At 36.3% G+C, this 19,736-nt stretch overlaps 3 protein-coding genes across 4 annotated transcripts; all 3 read left to right on the top strand.

Moving 5' to 3' along the window:
• The first annotated feature begins 286 nt into the window (after positions 1-286).
• Positions 287-8,708, top strand: LOC115451626 (upstream activation factor subunit spp27). The gene is made up of 4 exons (XM_030179990.2): positions 287-447; positions 5,688-5,905; positions 6,335-6,394; positions 8,281-8,708. Exons 1-4 carry the CDS (start codon positions 405-407, stop codon positions 8,551-8,553), a joined length of 594 nt encoding a protein of 197 aa, XP_030035850.1. The 5' UTR covers positions 287-404; the 3' UTR covers positions 8,554-8,708.
• Positions 1,074-3,683, top strand: LOC115455511. 2 transcript variants are annotated; one of them, XM_037439872.1, is made up of 3 exons: positions 1,180-1,554; positions 2,231-2,374; positions 2,742-3,683. In XM_037439872.1, exons 1-3 carry the CDS (start codon positions 1,327-1,329, stop codon positions 3,534-3,536), a joined length of 1,167 nt encoding a protein of 388 aa, XP_037295769.1. In that variant the 5' UTR covers positions 1,180-1,326; the 3' UTR covers positions 3,537-3,683. The 2 variants fall into 2 exon arrangements, with proteins under 2 accessions (XP_037295770.1, XP_037295769.1); XM_037439873.1 differs by lacking the exon at positions 2,231-2,374 and having other exon boundaries at positions 1,074-1,554.
• Positions 8,709-13,468: 4,760 nt separating the features above from the next.
• Positions 13,469-19,715, top strand: LOC115451621 (cilia- and flagella-associated protein 206). Its single transcript, XM_037439871.1, has 12 exons — positions 13,469-13,774; positions 14,172-14,413; positions 14,744-14,921; positions 15,159-15,333; positions 15,648-15,840; positions 16,180-16,350; positions 16,602-16,712; positions 16,864-17,006; positions 17,729-17,853; positions 18,111-18,220; positions 18,952-19,183; positions 19,550-19,715. The coding sequence occupies exons 1-12, from the start codon at positions 13,567-13,569 to the stop codon at positions 19,645-19,647; spliced, it is 1,986 nt and encodes a 661-aa protein (XP_037295768.1). The 5' UTR covers positions 13,469-13,566; the 3' UTR covers positions 19,648-19,715.
• The last annotated feature ends 21 nt before the right edge of the window (positions 19,716-19,736 follow it).

Genomic DNA, 19,736 nt, shown 5'->3' with positions numbered 1-19,736 from the left:
TACGTCATGTATAAAATATCATATTATGTTAAAAAATATATTCTTCATAATTCCGTCTTTTTATTAAATTTAGCGTATCTGTTATAATTATTAGGCTATAATTTGAATGCATCCATTAGAATGAGTTCTTGTACAGCCAACCTTATATTTCTTTTTCTTTTTATGCATGACAATATGTACGCTATGTTATATACTAATACGGTCGATACTGGTTTATTTGTAGTGATAATGTAAAATGAATGCTCAATTCTCATTGGAGTAGCCAGCACATCCGAGCGGCTCCGAATATACATTCGGCTAACTTCGTCATAACGCCGTGTAGCACCTAGCGCGTAGGTTTATTATTGTGTGGCTGATTGTTCTATTTGTGATCACGGCGGACGAAATCTACTTGTTCAAGAAAAATGGCAGATATTAGTAAGAAGGAACTTCAAAAAGAGATCGAAAGTGAGTATAGTTTTACAACTTTTACTATATATGAATGAAGAAAATTGCAATTTAAGCATTTAATTAATTTGAACAACATTTACACAAAATTCGTAAAATGGCTTCCTAGTTCCTCATACATTGCAGTAGCAAAGTTGACTTTCCATGTCTTTAAATCAAAATATCTCTGATATTACATTGTTTATAAGAAAATGTTTCAAGTCAAAGTTGTTTTAAAATATTATGCGGATCAATGAGTATATAATTCGACGTTCGTCATTTTGTGGTTAAGTCTGATCATTGATGATTTATTTTTATTCAGCGTGTTGCATATTTTACAAGTATAAACTAAGCCAACGGAGGCATGCAATATTATTTTGTTATGGTAAAGTGACGCGCATTATGTATTAAAGTAACTTTTATTTAAAACAAATGTTTAAAAAAAACATATTTTCATTGTTATTTGCTTTTATTTAAAAATATCTTTGATATTTTATCAATGTGTATAATCGGCCATTGCGTTCCGTGTCACTCATTGAGTGTTTGCCGCGTTTGTTCACATAGAATATGAATGGAAAAATATTTTTTAATTCTTAAATTGAAGTGAAAGCCTCAAAATCAATAATTATTTAAAAAACAACAGTATGTATGTAACACAAAAATATATACTAATAGTGTCGTGCTTTATCAACTTCGCAATAGAGGGCGCCACGCGCCAGCAAATATTGGAAGTTTTTAATTCATATCGGACTCTATGGTCGTGGCGTTTGTATTGGGTTGGCAGCCGAATATCGGTTGACATTACGGCGTCCTTGTGTAGATGAGTGTTCAGTTGACTGGACAGTCGTATAGCTTGTTGCCGACCGCTTATTGAATAAAATTTGTGCTTACAAAACAAAGATGGTGACCAAAGAACGGCAAATATTAACCGACTTCATAGAACTATATCATGATTTCCCGTGTTTGTGGAATTCGGAATTGGATTCGTACAAGAATAGAAATGAAAGAAATATGGCATGGGAGTTGTTGGCGGATAAATTGAAAGAATTGGAACCGAAGGCGAGTGTTGCCACAGCGAAGAAAAAAATAGAACATTTGCGTACTGCGTTCAGACGGGAATATAGAAAAGTAAGTTGTGTTTACGGTAATAATGGATCGTCAACCGAATTGAGGTTACATGGATGGTTGGGCGTACTTGGTTGGGACGGTCGCTACGATAGGTAGGTAGTCGTACTGATAAGTGGTGTATGACGACATACACGTATAATACCTGCTGCCCACTGCATTTTTACTTTGTTGGCTTAATACAAAACGGTTAAATTTGAATTTAACCAAGTCTGAATTGAAAAATTATAAAATTATATGCACTACTTTTATAACTTAATAAGATGCTATTGAAAGGGCAGGCAGAGGCTGACCAAGTTGGTCAAATGCTACTACCGATATTTTAGTTATAAAAATAGTGAGATATCGCTATGAGTGTAGCTATAATACCGGGTAAATCAAGGATAATGATGTCTAAAGCGGTTGAAAGTTTTTTTTATACGTGCACTGGCCTGCAAAGCTGCTGCTTTGCTGTGACCCTGTCCCTGACCCTGACCTGTGGTAGCTATCCGGGCGGATATAAAATATATCCCACCACCAGCAACTATCGAATATCGAGGGCTTTGTAGAAAAGGGGAATATAGTCAAAAGACCAGCTATTAAATAAAATAAAATTGTATTGTATATTAAATATAAATTACTACTCGATTTACTGTACGACAGTCGGTCCCTCGATCATTAAGCTATAATTTGTTTTCAGGTCGTAAAATCAAAACGTGGTCTCGGTTCAGTGCACGTACCCAGTTTGTGGTATTATAAATTGATAAGCTTCATTAGGTTGAACCGTAAGAAGCCCACGACGGAAAATGACTCGATAGAAAGTGATGAAATTTCGGATGAGGAGGTAATTCTATTGTTAATTGGACAAATTTCGAAATATCTTTGGATGTTTGCTAGCAGATTGTAAGTGAACTGATGAATGGATTTAAAACCACACAATACATGTATTTAGATAAAATATAAATTAGAAATGCTTAGTAGAATTGAAAGATCCACGCGTGCATGCGCGAGCATAAGTGAACAAAAAAATTAAAATTGCTTATTTAACTGCTAGAAAATAATACGTAATTTATAGTGCCAGGGGTAACACCAATTACGATTTGTTGGTCATCCAACATTTGGACAATACAAATATACGCTAAAAATTGTCTCGATACACTCAGCCAAAGGGAACTGTACCATAGATTCTATAATACCAATGTTTCTTTTAGAGCTCTGAAAAAAGCGAAGACGATAGCCCCGATAAAAGCACCAGCAGCAAAAGACTCAAAGCTGACAACGACAATGGTGGCCTGCAAACAAATAGACGGAAACTGCTCAATGTCGTAGAGAAAATTTTAGAACAAACTAAGGATCCACTAAATCCCTTCGGCGTTTATGTTGGAGAACAATTATTAGAAATGAATAATTTTCAACGGCAAGTAGCTGAAAAGTTGATATCCGATGTGATATTCCTTGCGAAATCAGAAGCCCTTGGTTTTGATTCTAAAGTGAAAGTTACGAATCCTGATACAGAGAATGCTCCATCTCCATACGTGCCTTCTTCACCGGATGATGTTAAGCCGGCAATGTCTCCAGAATTTGTACAGCCACAGTCTGCAGAAAGCAGCCGGTCTTCATCTCCAGCTCAGTACATTAAACTATCACTCTCCCCCGAGCCAAATTCACCACCTGCATCACCACACAAAGTTGACACATCACCTGTAATGGAAAAAGCGTTCTCGTCCGACATCACCCAAGAATCTTCAGCCAAAAATGATAATGAGAAAACATCTTTGAGCCAAGTTATTTGGTCGTCGCCTTCAACGAAAATTATTCAAACTTCAACGACATATAAAAAGATAAGATTATCGCCAAGACCTCAGAGTTTTCAGACGTCTCCTGTTAAATCTGGAAATATCCCGAAAATAGTTCTGTCAGCTTCGTCGCTAAAAAAAATACGACTATCGACAAATAACGTTCCAACTTCAAGCACAAACACTATTTTGTTATCCCCCTGGGACTAGAATTACGCCGTCATATATAAATATATGCAATAATGAAATCATGCTCTGGAAAAACTGACCGCAAGCAAGTAATTGAAAGCGCCGATACCAGAACAAATATTTCTTATATGTGATAATTATGATATTATAATTCTACCTATGTTAAAATTATTTCTTTTCGTAACTCCCTAGTCCTCGGCCTAAAATAAACCAATTACAACAGTCTGACTTTGACAATGGTATGTCTAAATTTGAAATAATATAGAAGTAGATACCAGGTTCCTCTTTGTGTTTTGTTTGTACCTAATAAACAAATAACACAATTATCACAGCGGATTGTGATTTAAAAAGGTTTCATTTCAAGTGTATTTATACCTAGTCTTGCCATAAATATTGTAATAAAGAAAAAAGAAAATTGTTAACTGCAAATAACATTTATTACTTTTACAGTGTGTCAGTTTAATACATAAATATAAAACAATTAAAAATATAAAAAGCTTATTCGAAGTGGTCTCCATTGGCTGCAATACAGTCCTTTAAACGATGAGGCCAGTTATCAATAGAAGCACGCACTCTTTCCATGGGAAAATTCTTCACTGCCAATCGTATAGATTGTTTTAGGGACTCCAAATTATCATGGCGTTTAGAGCAAGCTGTACTCTCTAAAACTGACCACAAATCATAATCCAGCGGATTAAGATCGGGACTAGACGACGGCCAGTCTTCAGCTCTGATGAAGTCCGAAACGTTCGATTCCAACCAAGACTGCGTGGACCGAGCTTTATGACCCGGCGCCGAGTCTTGCTGGAAGGACCATACTTGGTTATTGAACATGGTGATGTTAAGGGGCTTAACTACCTTCTCAAGAATGGTATCTTGATACACTTGTGCCGATGTTTTGATACCTTTTTCACAAAAATATGGCTCAGTCACTCCTTCATAGCTAACACCCCACCAAACCATCACTGAAGTCGGATAATGTCCACGTTGCACTCTGTCGACTAATTGGGAAGCTTCCTTAGAGCTTTGAGCATAAATACGGTCATTTTGTTTGTTAAAATGTTGCTCAATTGTAAAAATTTTCTCATCCGTAAACAAAATTTTTCTGTGACCTCCCTTTGCGTACCGCTTCAGTAGTTGTTTCGATTTTACCACCCTATTCTTCTTTAAATTATCAGTTAAGAAATGGCCAGTGCGTCTCTTATAGGCTGCAAGTCCTAAGTCATCTTTTAAAATACGCGACATGGTTCTAGGTGCTATCTTCATTTCCCGAGATAAAATCTTTTGCTTTCGGACAGGATTTCTTCGAATTCTTTCCCTTACTGCTTTGACCACCTTTTTCGTACGAACACTACGTGGACGGCCAGATCTTTTCTGTCACAAACAGAGGAGGTCTCATTGTACCTATTAATAGCCCGGTACACAAACATTTTACTAATACCAAGTGTATGGAGAGTTTTAAAAATTGCATTTGGCTCCATACCTACTTTGTGTAATGCTATCACAGCGATTCGGTTCTCTTTATCACCCCACACCATTTTAATATCGCAAAATATTTTACAATGTATTGGCGCCAAAATGAGAAAACACAATGAACAATCGTATAAAAATGACAGATTCGAAATTCAAATGTAATATTTTTTTATAATTAAGTGTAACAGTATTTATGGCCAGACTAAGTATAAGTATTCATATTATGGAGGCTTTAAACAACTGCCTTATGATAAAAACAATAATAAACATATACAAAATCATGGAAAGTCAACTTAAAATTATCTAACATAAGAATGAAACCTGACACTCGATACAATTGGTACTCAGTTGCTGATCGTTTTTATTCTAGGGCAAATCAAATTCTTTGCTAATCTTAAGGTAGAGTCACTACGGATAATCTCATATACCTAATCAAAACTATGAATCCCTCAGCAATTGTTTGTATTGAGCAAAAGCTAGCACAGCAATATTTCCTCTTTTTATAAGGATAAGGATACGGCACCTAATGGCAAGTGGATTAGATAGTGTTGATTGACGAGAAATTATTATTATTCATTATTGGATACAATTATGCCGGTCTATTTAAAACACTATATACACGCTGGTCCTGAACCGCGGGTGTGCGATTCTATCCGCCCGTATACATATATCTACCACCACCAATGATTTACATTTCAGAAATCCTAAAAAATGCAAAACTCGCGAACACGTCTACGAAGAAGGTCATACAGAAGCTGGAGGCGGACTTGGGCGTGGATCTCTCGGACAAGAAGAAACTGATTGACGAACTAGTGATGGATTACGTGAACAACCTCGACTCTGAGGAGGAGCAAGAAGATGACGACGAGGAAGAACATGATGAGAAAGATGACAAGAATGACAGCGATTGGGGCAAGGTATGATGAGGAAACTGTAATAGATTTAGTTATTAATTTTTTATTTTTGCTTTGTATGACGAGACGAGCTTACTGTTCGCCTTTTGGTAAGCGATACGACAGTAGAAACACGATCCAATACCTTGACTTGCAAAGTATTGTTTGGTATTCCACTGCGCTCGCTATTCTGAGGCATGAGATGTTCAGTCTTATTATGCCCAGTAGCTACACTGGCTACAATGTTCTTCAAACCCGAACACAACAGTGACTACACACTTGGCGAGAAATAGAAATTGCGGTGGTACCTACTATAACTATAATGAAATTAACCTAAAGCTACTCAACTTTTTAATTCAATTATATTTTAGTATCTATTTTTACAGTATATTTTTGCTATTTAATGCACACTGTCTGCAATGAGCATAGGTTTATTAATGTCTTTTATTACAGTCAAGCCCAAAGAAAAGGAAGGTTGAAGAAAAGAAGAAGCCAGCCATCAAAGCCAAGAAGGTAAGTCCACTATTAAAGTAACAAAAAAGATTAAAAAAAAAAGTAATTTAGTCCAATATAGACCGTATTTCAAAAGATATTAGTGGTAGGAGTATATCACTTCGCACGTCAGCACATAAAAGGTGAATCGTCACTCAAAGGTCCATGCATATTTCTTTTATCTATACTTCTATACTATTATATAAAGCTGAAGAGTTTGTTTGTTTGTTTGTTTGTTTGAACGCGCTAATCTCAGGAACTACCGGTCCAAACTGAAAAATTCTTTTTGCGTTGGATAGCCCTTTGTTCGTGGAGTGCTATAGGCTATATATCATCACGCTATGACCAATAAGAGCGGAGCAGTAATGGCTAATCTCAGGATCTTACGGTTTCAACTGAAATATTCGTTTTGTATTGGATAGCCCTTTATTTGTGGACCGTGTAGGCTATATATCATCACGCTATGACCAATAGGAGCGGAGCAGTAATGAAACATATTGCAAAAACGGGGACAATTTATTCGTTTTGAGAGCTTCCGTGGCGTGGGCTGCGTAAACGGTTAAAGTTATGCAACAATGATGTATGACGGGATTGTTCCTCTTAAAAGTTCTTAAAAATCTAAAATCTATACTATTATATAAAGTTTGTTTGTTTGTTTGTTTGAACGCGCTAATCTCAGGAACTACCGGTCCAAACTGAAAAATTCTTTTTGCGTTGGATAGCCCTATGTTCGTGGAGTGCTATAGGCTATATATCATCACGCTATACCCAATAGGAGCGGAGTAGTAATGCCTAATCTCAGGAACTACCGGTCCGAACTCAAAAATTCTTTTTGCGTTGGATAGCCCTTTGTTCGTGGAGTGCTATAGGCTATATATCATCACGCTATACCCAATAGGAGCGGAGCAGTAATGGCTAATCTCAGGAACTACCGGTCCAAACTGAAAAATTATTTTTGCGTTGGATAGCCATTTGTTCGTGGAGTGCTATAGGCTATATATCATCACGCTATACCCAATAGGAGCAGAGCAGTAATGGCTAATCTCAGGAACTACCGGTTCGAACTAAAAATTCATTTTGTATTGGATAGCCCTTTATTCGTGAAGTGCTATAGGCTATATATCATCACGCTATGACCAATAGGAGCAGAGCAGTAATGGCTAATCTCAGAAACTAGGAGTTTGAACTGAATAATTCTTTTTGTGTTGGATAGCCCTTTGTTCCTGGAATGCTATAGGCTATATATATCATCACGCTATGCCCAATAGGAGCGGAGCAGTAATCGCTTATCTCAGGAACTACCGGTTCGAACTGAAAAAATATTTTTGTGTTGGATAGCCCTTTGTTCCTGGAGTGCTATAGGTTACAAATCGTCACGCTATGACTAATAGGAGCGGAGCAGTAATGAAACATGATGCAAACACGGGGACAATTTATTAGTTTTGAGAGCTTCTGTTGCGCGCGCTGCGTAAACGGTTAAAGTTATGCAACAATAATGTATGACGGGATTGTTCCTCTTAAAAAGTTCTACAAAAATATATCATAAAACAAAGTCCCCCGCTGCATCGGTCTGCCCGAACGTGTTAAACTCAAAAACTACCCAACGTATTAGGATAAAATTTGGTATGGAGACAGTGAGACCCTGGGAAGAACATAGGCTCCCGGGAAAATATATAGCGTGACTTTTATAACGGAAAACTTTAGCCCGAAAAACTTTATAACGCGGACGGAGCCGCGGGCAAAAGCTAGTTATTTGATAAAAATAATATTTAATTTCATTTCATTACAAAAATCCTACTCTTATTTATGTACGTGTCTATGAAAAATATATTCTATCTAGAATTAAATACCGTAGTATTTATGTATTATAATCATTAACTATGAGGAGAAATTCTTTCTATTAACAGAAGAAAACCGGCGGCGGTGGTGGCGCGAAGGGCAGCGGCTACACGCGCGCCTACAAGCTGTCCCCCGCCCTCGCAGAACTCATGGGCGCGCAGGAGATGCCGCGGCACGAGGTCGTCAAGCGGGTATGGGAGATCATCAAGGTCAGGAACTTGTACGACCCGAGCAACAGGAGGTTCGTCATCTGCGACAAGGACCTTCTGAAGGTCATGGGCACTTCCAGGTTCAGGGCGTTCGGCATGATGAAGTACCTGAAGACACACTTCTTGGATTAGATAGTGTTAACAAAGTGGATTCTTGACGTGTTAGTTTCCCAAATAGAAGTGTGGCGCTGCGTTGGCGAGAGCTGATCGATTTTAACGGCAAACAACTTGAGCACAATACTGCGTGATAGGGGATTTTTTGAACCAGTAGATACAAGATACGAAAATACTTCCTACCACCTGGTAGTTTGCTCAAGTTGTTTGTCGCATATCCATATCCATTTGTGAGGAACAATTCAACATCAAACACGAAGTGTTGCTCTTCACATTAAATACACAATAAATTTAGATGTACACTCTCATTAAGTAGGTACTTTTATTATGAATGCTTTTTAGTTAATGAATGGATATACATTGATGGAATATTTCCAATCAGTACCGGTATCCAACTAGTTCAACTATTTTAGCAAACTGCGCGTTCCCTATGTGTATGTATTGCCAGGCATAATACCGTTAGTGAGTTTAACGTAAAAATTACGTAAGAATACAATATTCGACATTTAACATACAATAGGTACGAAACGCTTTTGCCACCGCTTCGATATCCCCGCTTCCGTCAAATGACGCGTAAAAAAATACTAATGAATGATATGTGAAATCACAATTCCTTTTGTTCTATAAAACAATTTACATTACGTCCCAATTGTTTCAAACCATTCGTAAACTTTAAACTGTTCTTGAGGAGCATTGGATCAGGTTTGTACAAAGCATAGAAGTTTTAAAAGTGACAAGACCTGGAAAACATAGATATTATGATTAGATGGCACGAAGTCCTTCAAACATCTATGACGTACCACAGTCAATGACTAAATATAAAGAGGACAGGCCTCAAAAGTTAGCTATATGAATAAGTTATATTTATGTTAGGGAAATCGACGCAGAATTGTCAATATATATGTCTATCTCTTTTACTCAAAGCTTATTTGGAACGCAACAAAAAAGACAAAAATAATTGCTTTCTTCGCATGTGGCACTATTTCGTTTACTTCAACACACTGAGACCGCCTTGCGGCAGAAACGCCATTTTATGCGGGCCAGTCAGCAAGTACATGTAGTGTCAGACGATGTAAACAAATCTTCATAAATATTGAATTTAAAGTAATATAATCATATTATCAATTGTTCAGTGTGTTTATTAGTGTATTTGTTAAGTTTCGAAAATGACTCAGTGTTGTGTGAAAGGATGCAAATCGAATTCACGCAAGAAAGACCCCGAAATATCTTTTCATAGGTTAGTAACTGTTTTTACCGAAAATTAGCAAATATCTTTGTGTATTTACTTTTTGGATGTGTTTTTATCAATTAAAATGATATGTGGATCTGGTTTGTTAAGCTTTGGACCCTTTTAGGCGTGATTTATACACATTAAAATCACTATGTTTGTTTACACACGAGCTTAGGGATGGGTGGGTGGATTTGTTTAGAAATTATTGATATCGATATTTTAACAGACGCCCGTTTATCAGTTACGGTTTTTGTCTTTGAAAGAATGTTAGAGCACACATCAATATTGTATTATTCAGAACGACAAACTAAGTGAAATTAGAATATTTTTTAAGATAACCAAAAAATTTAAAAACCAAGGCAAAATGAATTGAGAATATTGAGCGACGTGATTGGAATCCTACACCAAATACATATTTCTTTACATTTTGAGAAGATATGCATAAACCACACGTTTAATTAACGCGAGTAAAGATAACTGTTTTCCAACAATATTCCCGATAAGTAAAATAGTAATGATTATTATACTTCACCTAATAGTAATATTACTTTAATATATTGCTATGAATAAAATTAGAATTGTTACATAAAAGAATAGATAAACATAAAAGAAACAACATAAAGATGAAATGTAAGATATATTTTTACAATTGGCGGTCTTATGTTTCGAGCAACCTTTGCATGCACGGAAATAGATACATAATCATATTGTTGTTATTGCAAATAATTATTATAATTGATTATCTTAACCACCATTTTTACGGTCATTGATTTTAGTTTGCTGAACCATAGTTATGTTTCTCGATCAAAAGCATAATAATAAAATAAAATAAAACCAACCAAATAATTGCTGGCTACGCTATCTTATTCCATTTATCATGTATTAAATAAATATCTTAATCTGTAACTTAAATTTTTAGCAAGGAATAGTGCAACATACAAATATAGATCAAACACAACTGGATGTTTGTCACAACAGGTACTGCTTTGTTTAACAATTGTTACTTATAAATCAGTTTCAGTTTGTTTGTTTACATTATGGTTTGTTATATTTATATTATGGTAGTTCCTAACCCCTTTCGTATTTGATCTTTTTGGGGCTTGTTTGTCTCTCTTAATTCTTCGATGTCGATACAAAATTTTCGGTACTAGCATATCACTATTGTAAGGGGCGGAGTCGGCACCATTTTATGCATTAAATGTGCCGCATGTCACGTGACCATATCACTCATCCTCTATACTTCTTTTATCATTGACCACAGTAATATTTCTTCTGTCAAATATGTGTGATAATAGTGCTGTTTCAAGGACACTGCTTATAAATATATTTATACTATAAATATATTTGTTGCCTGGAAAAAAATTTAAAGTCCCAGAATGGCGAGAAGGTTGCCATATTATAATGTAGTGTTTTGTTACCCAGATATCCATGATTTTGCTACAATATAAGTGTTGCCATGTAATCACTTACCATCAGGCGAGAGACTTGTCCAGTTGTACAAAAATCATGAATAAACCTTTGTTGATTTAATGTTTACGGATGGTTAAAACACACGCTAAGTTATTTAATGTTACTTTTTCATTATCTATAAGACGAGTTTCTAGGTGTGACCTAATCAATATATTTTGGAAATAATGCATTTATTATAACGTATATTTAACACTTTTGCGATAATCATAAGCCATAGGCATTTCAGCATATAACATCTAAAATTGTAATATTTTATTAATATTTTTCACTAAAATACGATGATAAAAAATCTTTTACAACTTATTTTATTGGCAAATAAGCATTATTAGTCATACTACTTATAAATATAAAAATAATAATTAATCATCTAATTTCAATAAACCATAAACAAAATTATTTTCGAACTTACATACTTAAGCATCTTAGTAATATTTTCCATTGAAAATATTTAATGTAGTTATTATTTCAGCGTAGTTTTGAAGAATTCCAATAAAACTTCTCATTTCTCAATATAAAAATAGAGTCAACTTTAACCCAATGGTTGTTTTACTATACTTTGTAAAATGTATGGTTACTATTTTTTATTTTGGTATTGCCTGTGTAAAAAAATCGTAATTTATTAATTATGAATCAGCGAACATTTTTGGGTTGTATCTGTCATCATAGAAAATCATTATGTTAAAATCATAATATTGTTTGAAAATGGCATCTTTATTATTTGTGTTTTTACTGTAATTATTTACTGAAATGTTGCCACTAGTAATAACTATTTAAAAATATCATAATGGTATGAAGTTAGTAATGAATTGCTTGTTATTCTTGTAACTAAAAAGTTCAGGGTGGCTTGTGGTCGAAATCAATCCTTCATACTCTGGTATACAGTACCTATTGAAGAATCAATTACTGATAAAGTATATCAAAATTTATACTTTACACAGACTTTACATACTTATACTTACCTAATGATATACTTATGTCTTCATGATAAAGTGGGTAAAATTCATGTAAAGTCGAAACATGTCATCCGGTATTACTTTGAATACGGTAGTCGCTACTATATCGACTCCAGGGGCCTTATTCTCTATCCCGCACGTTATTTTGACAGTGTGTAACAAGCACGTAACACAAGGCATCATGTTTAGGACTATAGAAATTTGGCTTACAGAATGCCATTCCACACACATTTCTCGAAGATAACATGACACGGCCGCGTTACGCGTTTATATTATCATACAGAATAAGGGCCCAGTCGGTTTTGAACTTGTTTACAAAATATAAGTGGGACTAACTTCAGGCCAATAATAAATATTAGCAGTTGTATAACTATTGAACATTTTCACTGATACGTGCTTTAATTAAGGTTTCTTTTGTTTATTTTTTATATATATGTATATGGCAAACATAGATGTATGAGTGGCTAAAGATCTGTTTAGAATCAACGATATACTATATTGATGTTTGGTTAAATTTTGTACGACCTAATCTATTCTTTTGATACGAATTAAAAAATGTAATACTTTTGTTCTTTATCTGTTGTCTATTTTGTATCGGCAATGTAAATATGCATAATGTAATCTAATTAGAATTGAAGTAGTCGGCCGATAGATGGCGCTAGAATAAGTCTGACTGAGATGTAACATTTCAAATGAGGCAGCAATAAAGGAGAAGAAATTATTGTTGTGTTTTATTTTAACCGCTGAGAGGATAGTCTAGTTGGGAATAATACAGAAAGTCGAAATGAATGTCTACAGGTTCTGATATTCTCTATGAAAAATATATTTATTGAGAAATAAATATCGATAAACCTGTATAGAAAATTTTCTAGATTGCTAAGTCTTAAATTTCTCTCCACAATTAAAGCTACATTGCAACAATCAATAAACCGAAATATCGTACAAAAAGATTACATTCGTTCCACAGTCATCCTCTACCGCTCGGCCACTAGCGGCGGAGCGGGTAGTGATGCGGGTAGCGTGGTGTGGGGCGGGAAAAGTAAAATGTAAAATGTATGGGAACTATTATGACACCTTACATATGTTTCCTTATAATTGTTTCCCGCCATCCGTGCCGTTGCCCGCGGCGTCGCTGCTCGTGAACGTGGTCTGCTTCTCTATATTTATAGGTCTGTGACCTGTTTGATACCAGATCTCATATTCTTTGTGATGACCTATTTAATTTATCGAGTATCATACTCTTTGATTAAAACTTTATCTATCACCTTGACAACATCGATTAAACTTTGTCAATTTTATACCAACCAAAGAGATACAAACAGAGTTTCATATTTTATATCATACTGGAAATTTTACTTTGACCTTATTAAAACCAAAATGGCCTGTAACGAAAATATAATTAAGAACATAGCTAATGAAGTGACTAGAAACTGCCAGTCGCACAATGTTACTGTGGACCCTGAGTTCGTGATATATTTGATAGACTTGCTGCTCCTCAACCCGAAGTATGGCAAGCTTTTTTCCAAGACTATAAACAGGAACAACCTGCAGTACTTTGTTGAGGAGTGTGTTAATATGCTGGTTGGTGAGTATATATGCGGACTTGCACTTTAAATATAAATGGTAATAAGTGCCAAATAGGTATCAACATAATTATTAACTTAGATATTCTGCAGTTATTTCATTCTAAGAAATAAAGAGAACTATCATTATATCTGGTTCAAACTTATAATGAGTCGCATACCGGGCTGTCCTGTTATAGTACATTACTTTAATTCTCTGTAAGGTCGATAGATACATTAGTCGGCATTATACTGTCCGATTTAGGGTTAATTCCCTAAATAGAGCCTAGGAACATTGAACTTACTATGTGAAGTAAATTGCCACGCTGAGATAAATAAAAAACAATATCTTTTCACTTAACCCACTTCGTATCTGTAAATGGCTTTGGACAGTTATTTTTCAAAAACCAAATTTATTAGCTGGAGACACCTCAATAAACACGTTGAAGATGCAGTTCATCATACAAACGAACTACGACAAGTTGCAGAACTTGATCGACAAGCACCTAGATTCCATCAACAACTGTCTACGGCCGCTGGTGAACGAGATCGTCGAGGAAGACCCCGAGCCCAGCGACGAGGCTGCCTTCAAGAAGTTGTTTAGAAAGATTTCTATTTACATTATATTGGCAAGTGGATTGGGGAACCCAGGGGTTATTTTGGTGAGTTGAATTTTGAAGCAAATATATATTTTTTTATTGATTCTTTATTGTTAAAACATAGTGGGCAACTCAATAATCATGTTATATTATAGATCCTTGAGGTATGACACGTTAAATTCAATTTACTGTTTTATATTTGTCGCGTAAATTAGTATATTCTGATATTTCAAACAATAAACAAATAAATCAGGTCAGCATAATTGCGTCGACTGGAGTTATAATGAACTCACATCAGTCGATACTCTATCTGGACCACACTCCACTTATAATCGGGTGCGCTGGGGTCACTTCTTTGTGGCTGTATAAAAAACACAACCTAGCTATTTTCAGACATTGAAAGAAGGCATGGCTGCACTGGAAAGTGTGTTCTCTCTGGACGATCTGAAGGTATTCGTTGCTTTGCCGCGGGCTGAGAAATTGGCGCAGCTGAATGAGCTGATGGAGACCGTGTCTGGCGTGCGGCTGTTCAACAGGGACTGCAAGAAAGGTGGAGAAGGGATACCTGATTGTAAGTTACTAATAAAGCAAAAATAATGCTGATCATGCTAAAATTACCTAATACCACTGGAACAAGAAAAGTAAAGGGTAATATGTACACTTGCAAGGGGCTCAGTTAGAAATTAAAGAGTTCTAAATACGAGATTGTTTCCTGTCATTATGCAGCGAAATCTGATAACTAATACCTATTAAAAATAATAAACTATAATTTTTACTACTTCAAGAAACAATGTATTTTCGGTTTTAGTGCCATTCAACCTAGTAGATGCGGGGAAGGCGTGCCTAACGTCACTGTCTAACTCTCTCATCACCGTGATGCAACGAGTGAACACGCTTACCACGGCTATAGAAGATACCATTCTCATACAAGAGGAGACGGGCAACGTGTTGATCGATGTCAAGCCGAACGTTGGGATGAGCATGTTAGTTTAACATACAGTTGGTAGAATAAATAATGAATAGTAGTTAACCATTTCTTTAATATATATTTGATTTTAATAAATGATCCCAATTTTAACTTCAGACTCATGAAAGATTAAACCAATTCAAATAAGTAGGTAATTTGTAAGCATGAGGAACAAATTCTAGCCTAATTGATCCGTTTAGCCCATCGAATCATATTTACTGAAAACCTTTAGGTCGTTTAATGTCGTAAGTCGAACCTTCAATGAATACAATAAAACTTCAAAAAGCCAATATCTAAGCCGTCATCTAATACGGATTTTCCCACCCTTAGAGAGGACTACAAGCGCATATTCGAGCTGCTAGCGTTCAACCGTCAATACGAAGTGTTCATACGGAAGCTGCTATCTGACGTGGAAACCATGGTGCAAAAAGGCACCCGCTACGTGGACAAAGTGAAGAGTGCGCTCGAAGAACTCCATTCCGCAGTCAAATACAAGGCCGCTGTGCCTGTTGTTACTGTGTTTGTAAGTTTCTGCTTTAGATTTAAAATAATCCTAAAGTTGAACACCTTAACTAAAAGAAATCAGCAAATCGTGAATCCTTTATCGATTTATTTCCTATAATTTCATTTAATTTCCTATGGAGGGATATTTATGTTTGAATATTTCAACAATGGTATTGGTCGCACGACACGTAAACGTTGTTACCTCGCAAGTATATTATCTAAAATAAACATATTATTACCTATCAAGTGCCAAAGTATTATAATGTAGACAAAGGAGGCGATAGCCCACCTGCGCCAACTTATGCCGTAATCATCAAACAGACCTCCATTCAATGAACCATACTCTCATCACCATCAGCCCCTGTTCTCGAAGCTGTGGCAAGTGTGGCGCTCGATGCAGAACGTGATGTATCTAGTGTCTACCGTTAACCGACTCATGTCGATCCTGGCGGGTATACAGGACCAAATCAAGATACCCTACAACGTGGTCGACAAGATGGTCAGCGGGAAGAAGATTGTTTCTGATCAGGTTCGGTTAAAAATTAAATTCCGACCTAACATATTCTATTCTCCAAGAAAAACACAGTACTACACTTGACATTATGCCTGTAAGTACTAAGTGCAATGTAGTACAATTTTGATGTCAGCCGCCAAATATAGCATTCCTCGTTGTTTCCCAGTATTATGTCGGCATTTATAACTGAATATATAAGTATAGATATTTCGACTGTCCCATCGATACATATACGGCAGATTTTTCATTATATCTCTATTAAACAGGACCGTATGAGCGGGCGAGTCACCGTTGAAGAGAGATTGTCGCTGGGCGCTCTGAAGAACTACGTAGCTTACAACGACAGCTTCATGAGCGTCGACGAGAAACATGTTCAAGTAGGTTTAACCTCAACATTGAGTAACATGTCTCCTCAGGCCGAAAAAATATAATTATCTTTAATTTTTCATTTTGGAAAACCACGTCAATAGCACTTTATGCTGTCGTCTAATTTCCATTAAACTAGTTCAATAACCATCGTTCTTACAGTTTCTAGGTTTCTGCGCTCTGTGTCTGACTGTAGGCGCTCTCGTCCCCAGCAATATGAAGGTGGGTCTGATCAGGTCGAACGGAAGCCGCTACGGATTCTGCAGCGTGAAGATGGCTGCGAGATTCAGTAAGGATCCTAACAGGTGATTCATTAAACATTCATTATTATAGTCACCTTGTAGACAGAGTTTTCTGCAGCTTTAATAAATAGGTTCAGTCGTGCATCATACAAGGATTATGAGATGAACATTATCTCATCTTACGTATCAGACATTATAAACAGCAGCAATAGGCCGCTTCCAATAGATCGATTTTGAAAACTTTGTGTGAGGCCCGTGTTCAGCAGTGGACATCCTGCGGCTGATGATGATGATGATGAAGCAGTAGCAATCAAGAACATGGAATTACAAATTGCAGCATGAGTAAATGTGACACTACACTGTTAAATTTGAAACAGCAAATTATAAATCATCGCACCCAATATTAGCACGGGGTGCATTGTCCTAAATGCACAAAAAAGTGCTTGCTCACAGCTTGACAACTAAAATATACAGAACTAAAACTTTCTAAATATTATGGGTATTGTAGGCGACGCATTTTTAATAAATAATTACTTAAAAATAAAACAAAGAGGAACAAAAGCGATGGTTGTGTACATAATAGCAACAGACTAGGCGCGAGCGCCGAAAGAGCAAGGGGGCCCACTTACGGTCTGCAGTTTGAATGGCAGTCAGTTGGGCGAGTTCACGCGAACAAATGCCACAATCAACTATATGTGTTATTTCGTCATATTTATAGGTCTCTTGAGAATTTCCGAATTGCGTTTTAGGGTAATTTCATTTTTCTTAATATCTGTTCCTTTCAGGTATGTGAACGAAGTCCTAGACTACGCCAGAAACAATCCTCACGTAATAAATCTGCTGAACATCGTCGAGGAAGTGTACCGGGTGAAGGACATTGACAATTTGGTCACCAAATACGTTCCCAAAAGTAATTATGCACACTTACTATAACTGTAGACAAACATTATTCGAGGAGGAAAGGAGGGATTATTGTTCAATTTTTGAAAAGGATATTAAGTTTATATGTTCCAGTATATAATTTAGGTACACCTATTACGGTATTACCGGATTAGCTTAGCATACAGACGAATTTGTTTCCCCTCTCTCTACCTTGTCTAGAAGATATCCGCTTGAAATTACCTACTCAGTATTCTCCAGTCTAAATGTCATTTTATTTTCTTGCAGCCAAAGTATCTGATAAAGACATACAAACAGAAACACATCCAATAGCGGAGCACATCGAAAAGGATTACACCTGGGACTTGTGGGAGTGGAAAAGACGAGCTTGCAAATGGGTACCTATAGTTGTCTAGTATCTACTAAGAGATCATTTATTGAACAAAACAAAAACTATTACTGATGGTAGGTCCCTCATTTATGAAAGTCCGCCTAAGTAGATACCGCTGCAATGTCTATTTTTGTCGCCAAGCAGCAGTGTATCATAAATGTTGTGTTTGTTTTTTTTTTTTTATATATTTTTTATTATAATTGAATTAAAAAGTTGAGTAGCTTTAGGTTAATTTCATTATAGTTATAGTAGGTACCACCGCAATGTCTATTTCTCGCCAAGTGTGTAGTCACTGTTGTGTTCCGGTTTGAAGGATCTTGTAGCCAGTGTAACTGCTGGACGTAATAAGACTTAACAGCTCATGTCTCAGGATGGCGAGTGCAGTGGAATACCAAACAATACTTTGTAATTCAAGGTGTTGGATGGTGTCTCTACTATTTATGGGCGGTCGGACCGTTTACCATCAGGCGAACGGCAAGTTCGTCTGATCATTCAAAGCATTAAAAAAAAAAGATAAGTAATGATCCACGTCGGTTTACAGTGCATGATTGATTCACACTTCTATCAAATTTTAACATTACTTCTCTTACCATATTCGGTCCTGTCACTCCAATGTGGCTGCTTTGTTATATCGCTCAAAGGGTGGGTTTGGATATTCGTAGGCTTTGGTCGATCCAACCAGTTTATGTTGCAGACAAAACAGTCTCTCACACAGTTCTATCCTATTTTCTACTCCAGGCATCCATCGTAAATAGTCGTACGCACTCAACACAAACGGACTACAGTCATCTACGTTCCGAGATCCACTGCCAGACGTATGAGCTGCGAGACAAGTGCCTACAAACGAAGCGGGATGCCGGCATAAACACTACAACTTACAACAGCTTCCTACGGGGGTTGCGCGGGCAGAGGGGGGATGGACAGCACACGATGGATCTAAGGGTTCAACACTCGCCTGAGACGAAGAAAGGTGACATTTTGTAGCTGTAGGTGATGGAAAGCATAGTGAAGAATATCTACGGCAACTCTATGATTTCAAAAGTATTTAAAGACGTTAAACCGCATTATATAGGTGTGACTCATGAGGGTTATATCATAGGTTCAATAGAACATTACAAAGGTGATATTATTTCCTAGCAGCGAGACAGCCGCTACGAATGTTGTTTGCTTTGTTAACGACTTCATATTATTAACTGATTTTTAGCTTTTAGGCTAGTATTATCTTTCTATTTTTACTTAATAAACTAAAATCAGTTTTGCCATTTTTGCACACGCCGCAGACTAATTTAAATTCTACAGTTTAATAAAAGTCAAATTGTTCATTATATATTTACAGGTAATCCCGTATCCGTCTGTACGTGGCCATGCGTCGGTCGGAAAGTGTCGGATGTTTCCACTTCCGAACAAAGTGAAGAAGACTTCTACAAATCATGAATTATTTGCTTTATAATATCAATATGTTAATCTATCTTTGGAAATATATACGATATTAGAATAATAAATGAACGATTATTTTTATTTAT

Source organism: Manduca sexta, chromosome 18 (assembly GCF_014839805.1).
Source record: "Manduca sexta isolate Smith_Timp_Sample1 chromosome 18, JHU_Msex_v1.0, whole genome shotgun sequence".
In the NCBI taxonomy this organism is placed as follows: Eukaryota; Metazoa; Arthropoda; class Insecta; order Lepidoptera; family Sphingidae; genus Manduca; species Manduca sexta.
The sequence above is the reverse complement of the archived record's forward strand: the minus strand, read 5'-3'. Positions and strand labels throughout refer to the sequence as shown.

Excerpts from the sequence above, each read along its gene's own strand:
- LOC115455511 (XM_037439872.1), top strand. The coding sequence starts at position 1,327 with ATGGTGACCAAAGAACGGCAAATATTAACCGACTTCATAGAACTATAT. Across the intron at positions 1,555-2,230 it reads TCAGACGGGAATATAGAAAA|GTCGTAAAATCAAAACGTGG; the intron begins GTAAGTTGTGTT and ends ATTTGTTTTCAG. Across the intron at positions 2,375-2,741 it reads ATGAAATTTCGGATGAGGAG|AGCTCTGAAAAAAGCGAAGA; the intron begins GTAATTCTATTG and ends TGTTTCTTTTAG.
- LOC115451626 (XM_030179990.2), top strand. The coding sequence starts at position 405 with ATGGCAGATATTAGTAAGAAGGAACTTCAAAAAGAGATCGAAA. Across the intron at positions 5,906-6,334 it reads ATGACAGCGATTGGGGCAAG|TCAAGCCCAAAGAAAAGGAA; the intron begins GTATGATGAGGA and ends CTTTTATTACAG. Across the intron at positions 6,395-8,280 it reads CAGCCATCAAAGCCAAGAAG|AAGAAAACCGGCGGCGGTGG; the intron begins GTAAGTCCACTA and ends TTCTATTAACAG.
- LOC115451621 (XM_037439871.1), top strand. The coding sequence starts at position 13,567 with ATGGCCTGTAACGAAAATATAATTAAGAACATAGCTAATGAAGTGACT. Across the intron at positions 15,334-15,647 it reads CCGAACGTTGGGATGAGCAT|AGAGGACTACAAGCGCATAT; the intron begins GTTAGTTTAACA and ends TCCCACCCTTAG. Across the intron at positions 19,184-19,549 it reads CTCGCCTGAGACGAAGAAAG|GTAATCCCGTATCCGTCTGT; the intron begins GTGACATTTTGT and ends ATATATTTACAG.